Below are 18,015 nucleotides of genomic sequence, written 5' to 3'. Positions count from 1 at the left end.
GCAGCTTTACACACAACTGCCAGTCTGCATGGAGAGGATCTTGAGACTCCAGTAGCTTCAAACACCTGTTTGCTGCTCAGCAGTGTTTTTTTTTTTACAGCTGGCATTACAATACAGTTCAATAGTTTGACAGAAACTTTACTTAATAAATCTTTATCTAACCAAGATCTTCTGTGCTCTAAGTTACTCACATATCTTTTGACAGTTCAATAATCTCTATTTGCTTTTTGCAAAATATTATTTGGTTTGATGCCTTTTGCAAAACATTGCATTGTTTCATACTTTTCATCTTCAGAAAGATCTTTCTTCCTCACCATATCGCCTGAGAACTGTGACTTGCTTAATAATGTGGAACAACCTCTTTAAGTAGGGTTTCCATTTACCTAAGAAGACCTGGCAAACTATTGAACAAACCTGTCTGAGATTGATACCAGTTATCTAAAAAGATGTTAAAAACAACAAACAAAATTCTGACTCTTTATTGCACAGAAATCCTATTGATATGTCACTTGCATAATAATTTGGAACACAGTGTATAATTTTTGGTACTATTATATCACATTATGTGTGTAAGCACCGTTTGTTGTTTTCTTGTGGCATCTGATAGAGCGTTTGGACCCGAAAGGGGTGATGGATGACGTCAGACTTAACACACAAATTGTGAGTCTTGTGATTCACACCAAACTCAGTCAACATGATGCCAAGACATTGAGGATGCTAAACTGTGAATGGACTTTAGATATCCTGAAAAGTGTTGCCATGGCGAAGGATTAAAATAATGGCAAAGAGGGGAAACAGGAAGAGTGTCATATTGTCTCATAAAGTGCATTGTCCAAACTTCTCAATACTTTGTACATATGGAGAACATTCTGAGGAAACATGCTGAGGTTCACTGGCAATATAGTTTTATAAAAATATTTTACAAATGCCTTATAGGTAATTAAAATCAATTAAAAATGTAGCGGAGTCATGCTACAACTCTATATCACGCTGGTTGAGGCGGCCACATGTAGAATCAGAGATTGGAGAAGGGATTCCTCACAAAGATGCATTTATTGAACAGTCTTTGTGTTGTCATCTGCTCCAATTATTCTTTGGCAATGATATCTGTATTAATGGTCTAAAGTAGGGCTGTCCAAACTCGGTCCTGGAGGGCCGGTGTCCTGCAGAGTTTAGCTCCAACTTGCTTCAACACACCTGACTGGAAGTTTCTATGCCTAGTAAGAGCTTGATTAGCTGGTTCAGGTGTGTTTAAATGAGGGTTGGAGCTAAACTCTGCAGGACACCGGCCCTCCAGGACCGAGTTTGGACAGCCCTTATCTAAAGGAACAATAAAGAAATATAATTACAACCATATTCTGACAACCATTTTCACACTGACATGATAATCAAACATATACAAATAAAGACTGATTAGACAATCAAGTCTGCATCCTTAAAGGGTTAGTTCACCCAAAAATGAAAATTAGCCCATGAATTACTCACCCTCAAGGCATCCCAGGTGTATATGACTTTCTTCTTTCAGACGAATTCAATCGGAGTTATTAAAAATTGTCTTTGATCTTCCAAGCTGTTTAATGGCAGTCAGCGGGTGTTGCAGTGCATCAGTCCAAAAGAAGTGAAATAAAGCGCATCCATCCATAATAAAAAAGTGTCTCACACGACACTCCGGGGTGTGAACAAAGTCCTCCTGTAGCGAATCAATGCGTTTTTGTAAGAAAAATATCCATATTCAAAACGTAACAATCACTTTAATCTAGCTTGCGCCAACAGTTGTACACGGAAGCAGCTCTGGGAGGATAACGTAAGATGTCAGCGTTGCGCATTAATAACAACCTAATCAATGCAAATAGGCATGATATAGTTGTGCAATGACGCGTTATTATTGTAAGCACATTACACAACACATATTATTGTACTGTGACGCAGTATAATATAAGCTACTGCCAATGCTAATACTAATTAGCGTGTTTCTCTCATGGCAAATTCCTAGAACCAAAGACATACTTATAGACTCTGTGTACAATTATGTGTGTCTGTTTCACACTCTTGATTTTCTAGAGCAGTGGTTCCCAACCCTGGTCCTGGAGACACCCCAACACTGCACATTTTGCAAGTCTCCTTTCTCTGACACACCAGTTTCAGGTCTTGGAGTCTCTACTAATGAGCTGATAACCTGAATGGTTGATTAAGGAGACATGCAAAATGTGCAGTGTTGGGGTGCCTCCAGGACCAGGGTTGGGAACCACTGTTCTAGAGCAGGCATAGGCAACGTCAGAGTGCCTGGAGTTTAGCACCAACCCTAATCAAACACACCTGAACCAGCTAATCAGTGTCTTCAGGATTACTAAGGCCAAAGCCACTAGAAGGCAAGCCTGCAACCTTTAGCCAAAAAAAGGGGTAATGGCTAATGCTAAAGCTTCCGGTTTGCCAGTACGTGGGAAAGGAGACCAGAGGCCGTTTTTTTTTTTGTTGAATGGAAGCAGGCATAGGCAACGTCAGAGTGCCTGGAGTTTAGCACCAACCCTAATCAAACACACCTGAACCAGCTAATCAGTGTCTTCAGGATTACTAAGGCCAAAGCCACTAGAAGGCAAGCCTGCAACCTTTAGCCAAAAAAAGAGGTAATGGCTAATGCTAAAGCTTCCGGTTCGCCAGTACGTGGGAAAGGAGACCAGAGGTCGTTTTTTTTTTTTTTGAATGGATGTCAATGGGGGAGAGGCTTCACAACAGCTTTTTAGAGGAAACAGCTTATCATTTAATGAATCGACAGCCTATCAGCTAATCTCCAACATGTTTGACACTAAGCAATACTTTTGGATTGAACTATTTTTAGAGTTTACACAGAAAAAAGTGCAGTTTTATAAGAGAAGTCACTGACTTTTTGCGACAGGTGGGATACAGTTTACGGCATTTTTCATTCATTCCTATGGTATCCGTAAACAGCGACTGAGTGTCGCACAACTCTTTCTGAAATTCAATGACGTCAAGGCTATAATGTGATTGGTTATTAAGGCACACGTGATCCAAGTTAACTGTTATGCTTTCTCCAATAGACCCTTTTTGTGCCAACGTCACACGTCACAGGATTAGCTGGAGGCAAAACAAAGGAATAACTGGAGGCGGCCAATACAAACCAGCACAGAGTTGGCTACATTAGGAGCTTAAAATGTCATATTTGAGTGTCAGAATCGATGGAGTACAGTCTCCAATTTGAAATTTTATCACATACCTGCTGCCATTGCCAGACAAAAAACCGACGACAGCTGTAATAAGACTGGACTGGACAGAAACGATCATCAAAAATGCTTGCGTTTGCAGTGCACACTTAATATCAGTTAAGGTTAAATAAACTGTTGTCATTTATGGATTATGGTTTGGTTACGAGTCTAAAGATTTCTCATGCATGCCCACCTAATCAGAAATTGGGGAACAAGTTAGCGAACGACTAGTGCCTTAACAAAAAGGAAACCGTTTGTGTCCTCGCACTTTCTTCTACAATTGCCATAAGTGCAGTTGTAGAGAGAGGGAACAGTGAAGGCCCATGTTATGTGTCAGGTGTGTGTTCAAGTAGTTGCATTTGCTTACAATTGCCACTGTTAGTACATAGTCTAAATATTTATATGCCCTCAATTTCTATTTACTATACACGCTCGGTTTCTCTATCTGGTAGGTGTGTCAGGCCACTCCTGTCAGATTTTTTAAATGGTAAAAAGTTCTAAGAAGATTATTAATAAAATAAATAGATGATTAGTGTCTTTACCACCTTCAGGTCACCTAGAAATTATATGGACATTCAGTCTAACAATGTATGGATGTCAAAGCATTAAATAACAAAATATCAAACCAATAGCTTTATTTTGTTAATTATGATAAAAGCACTAGCAAAGTTTGTTTGCGAGTTCTGTCTGATTTGATATTTTGTTATTTAATGCTGTGATAATTGTGTGTGTGTGTGTGTGTGTCTGTATCTACAACATAAAAGTTTGTTCATGAACAGATGTAATTATACACATACTCATGGGGATTCTTTTTCCTGACCTCCACTTGTCAATGAGTTCTTTTGAATTTCAAGATGTGAGGGAAGACAAGCATTTTCTTGCAGAAATGTATAATCAAAGTAATTGAATACGAAGTATGTTCAGAGTGGAGAGGGTGTGAACAATGCTAGGAAAGGGGCTTGTATGTTATTTAATCCCTTTTTTAATTTTCATTCCAGAGTTTCTTAAAATGATGGAGAACGTCCAGTAAGAAAAAAATACATTCCATCTTCTGCAACCCATAATGACAGCAGCCAAGACTCTCAAAAACAACCCATGCTGAGAGCTTTAAAAGAAAAGAGGATCGAGGAAACACAACATCAACAGGGTTCAAATCGCTAACAATAAAGATGGTTGGAATTCACTTTGAGGGACAGAGAATATTATAGATCAGTGCCGTCTTGTTGGAAATGTTCCTCTGGAACTGTGATGGTGTCTATAAATATCCCTTCAAACCTTTTAAGAGGAAACCACTCACGCCTCTCCCCTCAGCTGTCTTCTACTACACCAGCTTATTCCCAATACATTCACCAACCTTCCTTCAACCCCCTTCCCCTCTCCCTCACCCTTTACAGTGATTCAAAATAACTCTGCTACAGTATTAGCCTTGGGGAAAGACTTGATGTTGTCATGGCGATAAGGAATCTCTTTAGCTTACGGTATTGGTGTCTGCAAATCAATTAAAAAGGCACATCTTGGCCAATCTGCTTGTTTATTTGGCAATATTTTACTGTGATTGTATTATCTAAAATTATACAGAATCTGTGTGTAAATAATTTACAGCATTAACATTTTTAAAAGTTAAATGCAATTTCATGCCTAAAAAAGGTTGTTATGAGGCCAAATATCACAGTTCTATAAGCTGCAACTCATGTGATCTTCTCACCCACCCTGCCCATAATGTCACTACACCCAATCAGAAAAACAAGATCATCCCACCATATTGGTTTCCAGTACCCCTTGTCCAAAATACACAACACTTTGGCCGTCCAGTAGATCCATAGTGTTGTAGATTTTATTGATCTTTTCGCACGTTGATCTCTTCCGATATTTTTCATACTTACCCTGCCTACAGGACAGAGTCTTCACATGGCCAGAAAAGGGCATGAAAAATATCAATTTTTCAATCCTAAAGTCAACCTTTTGTGCCTGGAGCATGCAAGTTATACATATACAAGATTTCCATGTTTTCTTCTCATAGTGGAAAGCCATGTGATCCTTTTGACACCTCGTTGTCTTCAGGTCATATTGATGGAGGTGTTATCTCATGCCAATGCTACAAATGCAAATCTCCAGAGTTGCAATATGCAAAATGTAAAACTGGACTTCTCCGCTCTCCTCAAAATCTCCTTTTAAATCACTCCATTTCTGCCTGAACGTATATAGTCTGCAACCCCCTCCTCCAAATTCCCCTACATCCTTCTCCAATCCACATCCGTATCATTCCTCGCTCAGGAAACACATCCCATTCAAGGAAACTCGGGGTTAGTCTCTCGGGGTTTGGGGTACCTGTGTCGCCATTTGTGTTGTTGGGTTTTTGGTGGGGTGGAATGGAGTGGAGATCTAAACCATTTGCTATTCAGGGCACGCTGAAGATTTGCAACACAGCACCTTCCCAAGAGGTTTAGGGTTTCTCGGCTTGACTAAAGGGGGGTGGTGCAGAACACTATCAGCTCTCACCATTTCCATCTGAACGCTACTTATATTAAATCATTATGAGTCATTTTAGCTCATCAGTATGTTACTTCTCAAATTTAGTAGAAATTTTGAGGGGAATTAGTGAAAAGCAAAGTCTCAGGACAAAAGTCTGCAAGGATTTCATGCCTAAACATTAGTGTGGTCGACATTAACATGCAATTTCCACAATGAAATTTTACTAGACACAATAAATAATTATTCTATTGTGTCTTTGAACAGTTCTTCCAATAAATACAGCCTTTCTGACAATAAACACAGCAGAATAAAGAAGAAACCTTTTTCCTGTATTCCCGCAGACTGTTCTTAAAGTGTACTCAATTCACATTTCTATTGGCTTATGGGAGCCGTTGAACCCTAAAAGTTCAGGATTCTAAATCTGGAGGCCTGTGGGCGGGTCTTGGGTGGCCTGTTTAAAGTGTGTCAGAACTGTCACTTGACGTCTAGTCTTTCTGTTGGGGTGTGAGCGCGTTTACCACTTCTTATCTCGTGGATATAAGTGAGGAGGCTAATCCACAACCATGGTAAGAGTTTAAATAATCTATACGGTCAGTTTTGCTAAAGAACGCATGAAAACATAAAATGTGCAAATGGCCTAGTTAAAAAGTAATCAGAATTCCACCTATGTCATTATTAATAATGGGTAATATAAGGTTACAGTATTATTAATAGTTCCCTTGCAGTTTTGCATGCATTTAATAAAGCGTTATAATAATAATAAAAATAAGAAATAAAAATCAACCTTAAGATGATTTAATTTAGTAAATTTTTTTGATCTGTTTATTGTCTCTTTTACTCATTTTTATCAGACAATTGCTGTATTCTGGGCTCATCTTCGCCTGAGTGGAAATGTCTGATATAAACTGAGAGTAAATTTATTAGGTGTTATTTTTAGGTGACTATTATAGATTCAAATTGAACTGACTGCTAGTTAACTTGTGTTACAAGACCAAGGTTTCTCTCCAAAAACAACTTCTAAAAAAAAAAACTCTAAAAAACAAATGTCATTACACTCATTATGATAAATTCATCACACATTGCAGCAAAATCCACTGTAAAGTTACTCATTGCCATTTTTTCTGATGTAATAATGTTTTTTCTGATGTAATAATTAACATGGATAAAAATAGCTTGAAGGAGTTTCATTATTCCAAGATATCAAACCCTGAAAAATCATCCATGTATCTGTTAAAATATGCGTGTTTGGGACGGTGGTCAGAAATCAGTAAGATGGACATCCTGCTATTTGATATGAATCTTGTCAGCCGGTTAGGTTAAGTGGGTTAACTAAATCTTGAGGTGACACATTCCAAGGATCCTATTTCGGAATTACCATGTACAGTCACTGACTGCGAGGATAACATGTTGAGCCTTAAATTAGTCGCAAATTGTCTTGCAGGAGTGATCTGGGCACCATCTGCTGTTTGCAAGGCCTACAACGCTGTCTTAATGCATACATATTAGGAAAACAAAAACAAATGACTCTCCAGAAGAATCAAGATTTATTTTTTATCAGACTAATGCTTTGTACTGTTTATATCTGAAACTAACCTTTCCTAATGTAACCGCTTCACAGACTGACGCGCAACAGGAGGCCCGCTCATACCTGAGCGAGGAGATGCTTGCCGGTGAGTCTACAAGCAAACTGATAAAAAAGAATAGATTACCAATATCCGAGTCCTTCGGTTCCTTTAAACCGTATGCGTCTATTTCACAGAGTTCAAGGCTGCCTTCGACATGTTCGACACCGACGGTGGCGGTGATATCAGCACTAAGGAGTTGGGTACCGTCATGAGGATGCTGGGTCAGAATCCATCCAGAGAGGAGCTGGAAGAAATCATCGAGGAGGTCGATGAAGACGGTAAACAAAATGCCAGTTGAAAAAGTGGATACACAGGACTATGTAAGAGTATGGCCAGAAAAATACTCTACTGAAGCTCATTTTCGTGCGTTCTTGCGTTTTGAAATGCGACTACGCGTTGCATTCTCAGCGCTGCCGCAAGGAGCGCTAAAGTGAAAATTGGCGTAAATGTCAGTTATTTCTTTCAGGAAAAATACTGTCATCATGGCGGAGCAACCGTTTAAAAAGTATCTTGCTAAGAAAATAAGTTAAAGAGCAACTTACTTTGAATATTAAAATCCTGTTTAAACGCAAAAATACATTGATGTAACTCTATCGCCCCCTTCAAGCCGATAGAAGCAAGCACGTCAAGTCTGTGTTTGCTTGTTAATCGTCTGTCTTGTGTAAAGTATGTTTCTGGCCTACATGATGATGTCTACATACATTTGAACATAGTAATGATAATATCTGTTTGAATTTAAGCATAAAATACAAAAATGAAGATTGTAATAGCCAATGTACTTTTTACTGGAAACTATAGGCAGCGGATCCATCGACTTTGAGGAGTTCTTGGTCATGATGGTGAGACTCCTAAAGGAGGACCAGGCTGGCAAGAGTGAGGAAGAGTTGGCCGAATGCTTCCGCGTGCTGGACAGGTATGTCATTTGATATCTTCTTGTGTACACCTTTTTTAAAAAAAAATGTTATGTTACCCAGACTCACTTCAGCTTATGCAACACTATGAATCTGCAGGAACGGTGATGGCTATATCGACAGAGATGAGTTTGCTGAGATCATCCGCAGCACTGGCGAACCCATCTCAGAGGAAGAGATTGATGAGCTGCTTAAAGATGGAGACAAGAACAACGATGGCATGCTGGACTTTGATGGTATGATGGTTTATTAATTTCATTTCATTTATGAACACTAAATACGGTGTATGTGAAGTTAGATCAGCTATTGAAGCAACACCCATATCCCTTTTTCCTCAGAATTCCTCAAGATGATGGAGAATGTGATGCTTCCGCGTGCTGGACAGGTATGTCATTTGATATCTTCTTGTGTACACCTTTTTTAAAAAAAAATGTTATGTTACCCAGACTCACTTCAGCTTATGCAACACTATGAATCTGCAGGAACGGTGATGGCTATATCGACAGAGATGAGTTTGCTGAGATCATCCGCAGCACTGGCGAACCCATCTCAGAGGAAGAGATTGATGAGCTGCTTAAAGATGGAGACAAGAACAACGATGGCATGCTGGACTTTGATGGTATGATGGTTTATTAATTTCATTTCATTTATGAACACTAAATACGGTGTATGTGAAGTTAGATCAGATATTGAAGCAACACCCATATCCCTTTTTCCTCAGAATTCCTCAAGATGATGGAGAATGTTCAGTAAAACAGAGACTCAAGGACATTCCTCTCCCCTCTCACCCCTGCCGACTGAAATCTTTACCTCTCAATGCAACTCAAATTCACTTTTCCCCTTTTGTCCTCTTTCTGCCTCCATCTCACCTCTTCAGAAGACAGACAGATAAACACCTGTGTGGGGTTTGCCAGGGTTGGGCTCCCCTCATGCAAGACCCAAGGAGCCAAGCTGTGGTGTGGTTCACAGGTTCATCATGTTATGATGGTGCTCAAGTTCACTAGAAACACATGCCATGGTAGACCCCATGTTTGTAGGTGTTTAGTCTAGATTTAATCTAGATCCTCTTCAGAAGACAGACAGATAAACACCTGTGTGGGGTTTGCCAGGGTTGGGCTCCCCTCATGCAAGACCCAAGGAGCCAAGCTGTGGTGTGGTTCACAGGTTCATCATGTTATGGTGCTCAAGTTCACTAGAAACACATGCCATGGTAGACCCCATGTTTGTAGGTGTTTAGTCTAGATTTAATCTAGATTAGCAGCTTGTTACCGCTGCATAGACCAATGCCAAATCACAACAGCCACTTCACTATATTTAAGAACAAACGCTTGAAAACAGAATAAAAAATAAAACAGAAGTTGTTTAGTTGGTCTGACATTTTGATTTGTATGGTTTTGTTTTGAGGAGTTTATCAATTAAACATTTTTTTTTTCTCCCGAGTCTCTGACCCCAGTTAGTTGACTATTTCTGTATATACTAAAGACTATAACTAGTACTGTTTATGTAGCAGCAAAACCCAAACCACAAACTTTTATGAATATCACAGTGATATTTCATTTATGCCAATATGGCATTCAGTTTTATTAGGCATGCTGTAGGAATAGCTCTCTTTCTCTATTGCACATTTACATTTTCAACATGACGTTCTTTGTGTGCTGCAAGTGTGTAAATCAGTAAATTGTGTCTTGTTTATCTGGTCAATGGCTGATGAGTATTATTTGCAAATTAAAGGGTTGCACACTAATAATGCAAATACAGCTGATGACTGAAAGTAGGTAAATTACACATCCCTCGTCTTTGTGACATTACATACACTGGGGAACAAAACACTAAATGTTGAAAGAATAGAATATAATAATAATCTTGCACATTATTAACATGTCTTAATGTGATTTACACCTGCATGTCTACGTTATAGTTAGAATGCCTATTTTCCCTGAAAACTGAAAAGTCAGCCTCCCACTCCAAGTGTACAAACATCCAAAGCAAAAATCCCAAGATGTCCCCAAACGCCATGCATTAGTTACATTACTAATGCAAATGTGTCTATGTTTTGTGTGTAATTGTGAAGAATTATATCAGGCAATATTTACCAAAGCAATTAATTTTACACTTGCATTAACCCTTTAATTTGCAACAACACTGTGATAAATGTATATATTTTTCTTCAGAATATTTTATAAAAATAAATACATAAATAAAAGGTACAATGTAAAATACATGGTCTTCTCACAGCATGATATAATACTTATAAAAGTATCTCCCTGGATACAAAACATTTAAGAGTTTAAAAAATGATTGTTATATAGTTTATATACCAAGTTGTTATTAAGGATATTATACTAAGGTTGTTGTACATGTCATCTAAGAAACAGCCATGTTTCTTCAGATTTGTAAGGTGTATGGATATACTTTTCAAAATAATAATAACAACATTAAAAGTTTAACAATGTATCTTTATTGTACAACTGAAAAAGCCTTAAATAATGATAGAAATGACCATTCAAATTAACTGTGAACCGTCAAGCAACTGAAACAACACAGAGCTGTAAGAAAGAGGGCTAGGGTTTACAACAAGTAGCTAAAACTCCATTAAAGGCAACAATAAAACAATCTTTCTTCACGTGGATTGCATGAACAACATAGCAACAGATGGTCTATTTCAAGACCCATAATTTGCCTCGTCAAAGGCTTTGCGAGCCTTCTTCAGCTCCTCGTTCATAGTGAGCAAGTCCTTCACTCTCGCAAACTTTCTAGGGTCCTTGCGGATGAGAAACACAATGTCCTCCACCTGCACGCGACCCTGGCGCCCTATAGACATCGCCTTGTGTGTCATCTCCGTGATAAACTCGATCACCAGATCCTCCAGTATATCCACTGATTCGGTGTAGGGATTTTGGTCGTCTCCAAACCCATACATCATGCAGCGAAGCTCCTTGGAAAAAAGCCGCTTTCGTTTACCTTGGCCCGAGTCTACCCCGTTACTTCCGTCGTCTAAATCCTCATCAAAACCAGGATCATCCTCTTCCTCAGCCATTCTTGACACGAAACACAATGTGCTCGTTAGAAACAGTCATTGAAAACACAGGAGTCAGATATTCTATCTTAGAATCGACTAACAGGAACAGTGTTTATATAGAACTTACATGGGGAAACCGGGCAGGAACAAACACAAAGCACCCCAACCAGCAAATCCAATGACAGGAACTACTGTTCATTCTTTTACACATAACGCGCCACTGAAAGGAGACATTAAAACCGTCAGCGACCCCTAGAGTTCAGGATGACGAACGAATTAAAGGGTAGCGCTGGAAAGTTCGAATCATTTCCGTGACGTGGTTCTTTCGAACAAATCAATTCAGCAATTCTTTTACGTCACAACGCTCCAAATATTCCAATGAAGTCAACAGGAAACTATTATTGTTTATCTTTTTTATGTTAATGGTTGTATTAATCTATGTGTACTATTCTTGATTTTTGAGCATTAATAAAAAAATAATTAAAAATAAATAAATAAAAAAGTCAACAGGAAACTGGGCATCATTTTGCAAACAAATGTCTTTATATACTTTGAATATATTTGGTATTTTTATGGTGTACCTTATCATTTTATTTGGTAAATATAATGAAAACGTTAAACTTCTGTTTAATTTGATTTTATATTTTAATTTATTATATTTTTCTCTCGTTCGTAAACACTGTGGTATTATGTTGTTTGCTATTCGGATGTCTTGCATTATGTAAATTATTTGTGTTTTATCTTTAAATAAAACAAAACATCCCAAAAAAGTCATATGTAGACACGCTCTCTTGATGTTTTCTTCTTCTTCACGTGTTCATCAGTCAAAAGTTCACTAACTATCAGCTCACTCAGTTCTCGGAACAAGTCAGTGGTGATTATATATTACTACAATGAGCTGAGCTCTTGACTCGAGAACCGCTCAAGATCGCTTCAGTCCGATTCGTGAACGCTTTGTTCAGACACCGGTTTCAGCAAAAAGATTCGACTCAAAAGAACGAACCGAACAGCGCTAAAACATAGCAAACAGTAACTCTTCTGCTATCTAGCGCTGTTCTCAGTGGCTTGGGCATTTGGTGTGTGTTTCTTGCACACAATACGAATCAAGCCAAAACTTTAATTTCAAAACATCTTGAGTAATATGTGCAAAAGTCAAGATTTCCCGGGCTGCCGCCGCGCATGTGTCAGCAGGGCAGCGTCCACGTCACAGCAGAGGGAACTACACAGGGCTGTCTGTAGGCTCACAAACAGTTTTGAATGGCACCCTAGGGCCCTGAGACGACTCGCGTATCCAAATGATGGTTACATAGTGTTTAATGCTACCAGCTTTTCGTTTTCGAGGACTATGTAAACAGTGAGGTAAGAAAATGTGGCCACTGACCTTATAGCTACTGGTTAACGTTAGCTGTAAATGGCACAGTCGGCGTGCTCGACCTGTCACAGCATCAGCTGAGCTAACGAGGTTTTTAGGGCGTAAGACAACATTTAAGTTAGATTTGAAAAAAGACACAAGAGTTTTTTGCGTAAATGGCTAACGAAACGAAACGTCATAAGTTTCAGCCCACACTTTAACAGTCATTACGCACGTGCTGTTCTGTTACAATATGTTGCACTTTTCAACAAGTGCCTCTTTGATCAGTACGACACAATCGACTCGCGCACATCAAACTTTGGCCCTACATGTTCTAATCAACCTACTTTAGATTTTGATTTTCCACATGTTAACATACTTTTGGTCTAGCTCTGGTTAATTCGTATTACCCTCCTCTTTCTGACTGTTTAGTTGTCCCTTGTCGGATCCGGGTTTTCCAGGATGGCGTGCCCGACGCAATTCATCTGCAAGGCGCTGCGCTCTGTGGGCCTGGTGCTTTTCTACTATGTGTTTTCCATCGGCATAACATTCTACAACAAGTGGCTCATGAAGGTGAGATGTAGATCAGCTGGGTGAAAGCTTGCCTGTTCCTTGAATTTAATTTTGTTTGTTTGTTTTGGAAAGGGCACTTATTTTTGTCCATTTGGTTTGTATAATGTCTGTTTTTATCTCCGTTTTCTCATCTGCCTCAGGACTTCCACTTTCCTCTGTTCATGACGCTGGTTCATCTCGTAATCATTTTCTGTTTCTCCACACTGACACGCTTTGCCATGCAGTGCTGGATGGGAAAGCCTCGAGTGACCCTTCCCTGGAAGGTTTACCTTTCTAAAGTGGGCCCAACAGGTAAGAATTTTTTGTGTGTTTTGGGGGGGGAAAAACGCATCAGTGAGTCCGAAGACCATAAAATGTGTTTGAATGTGTGTCATAATGGTGGCTGAGGAGATATAACCCGTTATCTTTTTCTATCCAACACACAGTTTGGGTGGGTGAAGTCCACACTGATCTGTATAATGTCTGTTTTTATCTCCGTTTTCTCATCTGCCTCAGGACTTCCACTTTCCTCTGTTCATGACGCTGGTTCATCTCGTAATCATTTTCTGTTTCTCCACACTGACACGCTTTGCCATGCAGTGCTGGATGGGAAAGCCTCGAGTGACCCTTCCCTGGAAGGTTTACCTTTCTAAAGTGGGCCCAACAGGTAAGAATTTTTTGTGTGTTTTGGGGGGGGAAAACGCATCAGTGAGTCCGAAGACCATAAAATGTGTTTGAATGTGTGTCATAATGGTGGCTGAGGAGATATAACCCGTTATCTTTTTCTATCCAACACACAGTTTGGGTGGGTGAAGTCCACACTGATTGAATCTAGAGAATCTAATTGATCTCTGCTTGAATATTCTGGAATCTTGTCCATAAGCCTATTATTCATGATCAATTCATGTTCAAGTTTTAGCACAGAATTATTTGTGCTGATTATACTTTGTATTAAAGTGAGAAAGTGGTTCATCATTATATCTATACAACTGTTTGTCTGTGTCCATCAGCCCTGGCGACAGCGCTGGATATTGGACTGTCCAACTGGAGCTTCCTTTTCATCACTATTAGCTTGTAAGCATGTTACTATTATTTGGATTTTATAGTGCTTGCAAGGCAGAACTTTACTCTTATTCCTCAAACAAAAAACATCCCTTAACCTTAAGTGCTATAGACACACAGCTGTAATTCAAACATTTAGTAGACATTGGTAGTCTTAGATGTGCTATCTGTTTTTTTAAATGACATATTCAGATGTGATTGTGCAGTCAAATATTGTGTGTAATGTCTGTTAAAATTATAAAAATGTATAAATGTGTATATTAGTGTTCCTGGCAACCAGTTTCCTACATTTGTCTCATAGGAATCGTTTTGTCACATAATCAGATAAATAATTTTTACCCACATATCACCTTCATAAATGGTTACAGAGAAGAACACGAAACCAGACTTTCAAGTAGGGCTGTGCAAAAAATCAAATGTGATTTTCATGCGCATCTCATCAGTAAAGCCGCTTCTGGTGATTAGTAGTAAATCTCCAGCACGTGCGTTCAGATGGAGGGGCATTTACTACACAGAGCCGTAGGTCACTGACAAGCTACACAAAATCGCAGGCGATTCATTGCCAATTTTGAACGCAATTTTGTGTAGCTTGTCAGTGATCTACGGCTCTGTGTAGTAAATGCTGCTCCATCTGAAAGCACGTGCTGGAGATTTACTACTAATCACCAGAAGCGGCTTTACTGACGAGATTCGCATGAAAATCACATTCAATTTTTTGCCCAGCCCTGCTTTCAAGCAATTCCAAACACAACAAACTCACACAGAAACATGCACCTTGTTGCTAGGAGATGCATGATATTAAAACACTATGGCTGCGTCCGAAAGCTCTAAAATGCTGCCTTCGGAAGGCAGCATTCCAAGGCAGGAAGGCATCAAGGCACGTGTGAATCCAAAGTTAGCTTCACTTCCTGTCTCATGAGATACCTTCATCTGATCGATTTTTGAAGGCAGCATAAATGTATCCTTCGCTGCCTTTGATATCCCACAATCCTGTGTGTTCCATTCTGTGACGGTTGAGCTAAAAAAATAAAAATGTTGCTGCCTCAGAAGCCTGTCTGAAATCCATTTCATGAGGTGCCTTCGTGCAAAAACTGATAGAGCAGCAAGTCAGCTGCCTAGGCTTTCGGACACAGCCTATGTTCTGAAATCGGCTCAAAATATCAAACATATTTGATATCCTCTGACTGGATGAAATCAAAGCAAGCTTAAAATATCTCTTGTAGGTACACCATGACCAAGTCTTCAGCCGTTCTCTTCATTCTGTTTTTCTCTCTGGTCTTCAAGCTGGAGGTGCCGGTAAGTGTAAAATACACTTGATTCTTGAATAAAGGACTTAAAGTCAGCTATTTCATGCAATAAAGTAAAGTATTAGCTGTTGCACAGAATAAAGGCCATATCAAGATGCATTGTCCAGTTACCCATAGACAGCAACGTGCCGTATTTCATAAGACATCTTTTTATGTGAACTTTGCTGAACTGAACTGCTCTCTCTATGTGTCCATATAATCATTATAATCATTGGATGTCACTGCTGGTTAACATGTAGTTGTACTGCCCCCCCAACCCAGACCAGAGAACAGCATGTTATAAAGTGTGATGGTTAAAGTACACTAGACATTTCAAAGAGAGTGGATTCCTACTGTGGTGATGGATGATGAAGTATGTTAACAGCAGATCGTTAAAAGACTGTTAAAATGCTGTTTATTAAAAGCTGTGAGTTTTTCTGAGAGGTCACATTGTGAGACGAAAAATTTGGGAACTGCATGTGAGATGTTAAGTTGATTTTACCACTTAGTGTGTTTGTCTTGATAGGTGTTTCTGTATTTGGCTAAGCAGTCATTTGGGTGTCTCGCCAATGTAATGGTTAAAAAGACATTCTTTTGCTTCTAACGTTTTCCCTTAGTGAACAATTAACATGTAAATATAGCCAAAGTCACTGCACAGCTTTTGTCTTTATCTTATGTCTATGGTGATTTTGTCAGATGACTTCTTGATTATAAATCAGGATTTCAGCAGCTTGGATGTCACTGCTGGTTAACATGTAGTCGTACTGGGCCACGTTTCAGTCACTATTTCATATTCATTCTGTTGTCTGACAACATAAACAGAAAAAAAATATCTAAATGAGAACAGCTTTATTGGGAATTCAGCTGTATTAAAGTACAGTAAGTGAGCACAGAGTAGAGAAGCAAACAAAGGGCTGACACTAGACAGAATGCAAATATGACGTAATGATGCAATGAATATGCTAATTAGAACATGTAGTTTAGCGACTTTTTACAGGTTTTGGTACTTTCCATTAAAAATAATTGGCAACAGTGATTTCACAGATCACTTGGTTATATGGGCCATTTGGTTCACACCTTTACAGACACCGAGAGAGTTGGAGAGAGTCACAGTCAGGGTTTGAAAATGAACTTTTTTACTCACCAGACAATTTGGCTGCTAAATGTTATCAGCCATTCAGAATTTCTACTAGCCAAAACAAAAGATCATAAACCATAAAATAAATAAATAAATCATAAACAAAATTATTATAATTGCTGCTTTTGAATGGCTTTCATTTTTACAACACTCTTTCATTGCTTGCAGATACCATAAAATAAAACAGAAATAAAAACAAAGTTCTCTGTGAATTTTCTTATAAAACAGCATTCATTTCAGTGTAATTTCCAAGTACAGCTCACTCCTAAATTAATGCTTAATGGTAAACACTTTGAAGACAGGCTGTCAGTTCATAAAGTGTTCAGCTGTTTTCACATGAAAGTCAGCGTACTGAATTCAGCATATTGAAACCTCTCCTCTATTGACATCCATTCAAAAAAATATTACTTTGTCAAAGATTAAACAAAGTGGTGTTTGAAAAAAAACAGTGCAAACTGGAAAGAGAAAGGTTGATCTATGTTATTATATTTCATATGAAGCATAGACTATTAAAAAAAACATCAGACGTAAATATATCCTATCAAAAATAACTCAAATTAAACAACCTTTAAGCCTGGACAGCTGGTATTTTGTCATACATTACATAATATGTATGTTTATAGTGGTTATTAAACTAAATAAAGAAAGAGAAGGAAAATAAAGCAGTGTTTCATAAATGCATAAAAGCTGTACGCTGCCTCTCCAGTTTTGGTACTTCAAAATGTTCACATATTCTGGGAGTCGTGCTGGAACATTAATGGCAAGCAATCAGTAAAACATGCAGTTGCCAAGCCATTAGGTGATTTAAGAAAATCAATTGTAAAACTAACAGGAGGCCATTATAAACCAGTCCATGATTACTTTTGATTTTAGCTGCATTAAAGACCCCATTAAAAGTCATGAATGCAGTTTTGTTTTCTGTGTTGATGTGTTTCCTCGACTTGGTGTTTGTTGTAGTAATGTGTGCTGCCTGACTCTTTTGAATCTAACAGAACCCATTCCTGATCCTTGTGGTGTTGCTGATAACTAGTGGTCTGTTCATGTTCACTCTCAAGTCCACTCAGTTTAATCTGGAAGGTTTCATTATGGTCCTGTTGGCCTCTTTTATTGGAGGGATCCGCTGGACTCTCACTCAAGTGCTCATGCAGAAAGCAGAGCTTGGTAAGTCAACATGTTATGTGTGTTGGTTATATGGTGAAGTGGTGAATTCTCGTGACTCTTATGTCCTTCTCTTTGCCACACAGGCCTTCAGAACCCCATAGACACTATGTATCATCTGCAGCCTCTCATGTTCCTGGGCCTCTTTCCTCTGTTTCTTCTTAATGAAGGTCAGTCAGACACCAGTTTTTTTTAATGTATTAAAATATATGAAAATAAA

General features: G+C 38.8%; 3 protein-coding genes and 1 long non-coding RNA gene across 5 annotated transcripts in view; 3 read left to right on the top strand and 1 right to left on the bottom strand.

The window, feature by feature from the left end:
- The window catches only part of LOC107593401 (uncharacterized), a 9,000-nt gene extending 4,264 nt beyond the window's left edge, over positions 1-4,736 (top strand). The window contains exon 4 of one of the 2 annotated variants that reach the window (XR_001610080.1): positions 4,220-4,736. This is a non-coding gene — a long non-coding RNA (uncharacterized lncRNA). Of the gene's footprint in view, positions 1-607; positions 675-4,219 lie in introns of those variants that run through there. The other variant, XR_001610081.1, reaches the window with a different exon arrangement.
- A 1,418-nt stretch (positions 4,737-6,154) lies between these two features.
- tnnc2.2 (troponin C2, fast skeletal type, tandem duplicate 2) lies at positions 6,155-9,926 on the top strand. Its single transcript, XM_016283117.1, has 7 exons — positions 6,155-6,259; positions 7,312-7,363; positions 7,453-7,596; positions 8,117-8,231; positions 8,329-8,465; positions 8,951-9,266; positions 9,459-9,926. The coding sequence occupies exons 1-6, from the start codon at positions 6,257-6,259 to the stop codon at positions 8,980-8,982; spliced, it is 483 nt and encodes a 160-aa protein (XP_016138603.1). The 5' UTR covers positions 6,155-6,256; the 3' UTR covers positions 8,983-9,266; positions 9,459-9,926.
- A 759-nt stretch (positions 9,927-10,685) lies between these two features.
- On the bottom strand, positions 10,686-13,055 carry taf13 (TATA-box binding protein associated factor 13). The gene is made up of 3 exons (XM_016283116.1): positions 13,010-13,055; positions 11,376-11,468; positions 10,686-11,267 (listed from the first exon to the last, which is right to left on the bottom strand). The coding sequence occupies exon 3, from the start codon at positions 11,264-11,266 to the stop codon at positions 10,892-10,894; it is 375 nt and encodes a 124-aa protein (XP_016138602.1). The 5' UTR covers position 11,267; positions 11,376-11,468; positions 13,010-13,055; the 3' UTR covers positions 10,686-10,891.
- LOC107593422 (collagen alpha-1(XX) chain) overlaps positions 12,220-18,015 on the top strand; it is a 28,647-nt gene continuing 22,851 nt past the window's right edge. Inside the window, exons 1-7 of the mRNA XM_016283143.1 lie at positions 12,220-12,607; positions 13,032-13,172; positions 13,313-13,463; positions 14,162-14,225; positions 15,437-15,509; positions 17,630-17,798; positions 17,882-17,965. Of these exons, the coding sequence (XP_016138629.1) occupies positions 13,062-13,172; positions 13,313-13,463; positions 14,162-14,225; positions 15,437-15,509; positions 17,630-17,798; positions 17,882-17,965 (652 nt within the window). The 5' untranslated portion in view covers positions 12,220-12,607; positions 13,032-13,061. The remainder of the gene's footprint in view (positions 12,608-13,031; positions 13,173-13,312; positions 13,464-14,161; positions 14,226-15,436; positions 15,510-17,629; positions 17,799-17,881; positions 17,966-18,015) is intronic.

Source organism: Sinocyclocheilus grahami, unplaced genomic scaffold (assembly GCF_001515645.1).
Source record: "Sinocyclocheilus grahami isolate Dianchi unplaced genomic scaffold, SAMN03320097.WGS_v1.1 scaffold170.1, whole genome shotgun sequence".
Lineage (NCBI taxonomy): Eukaryota > Metazoa > Chordata > Actinopteri > Cypriniformes > Cyprinidae > Sinocyclocheilus > Sinocyclocheilus grahami.
The sequence above is the reverse complement of the archived record's forward strand: the minus strand, read 5'-3'. Positions and strand labels throughout refer to the sequence as shown.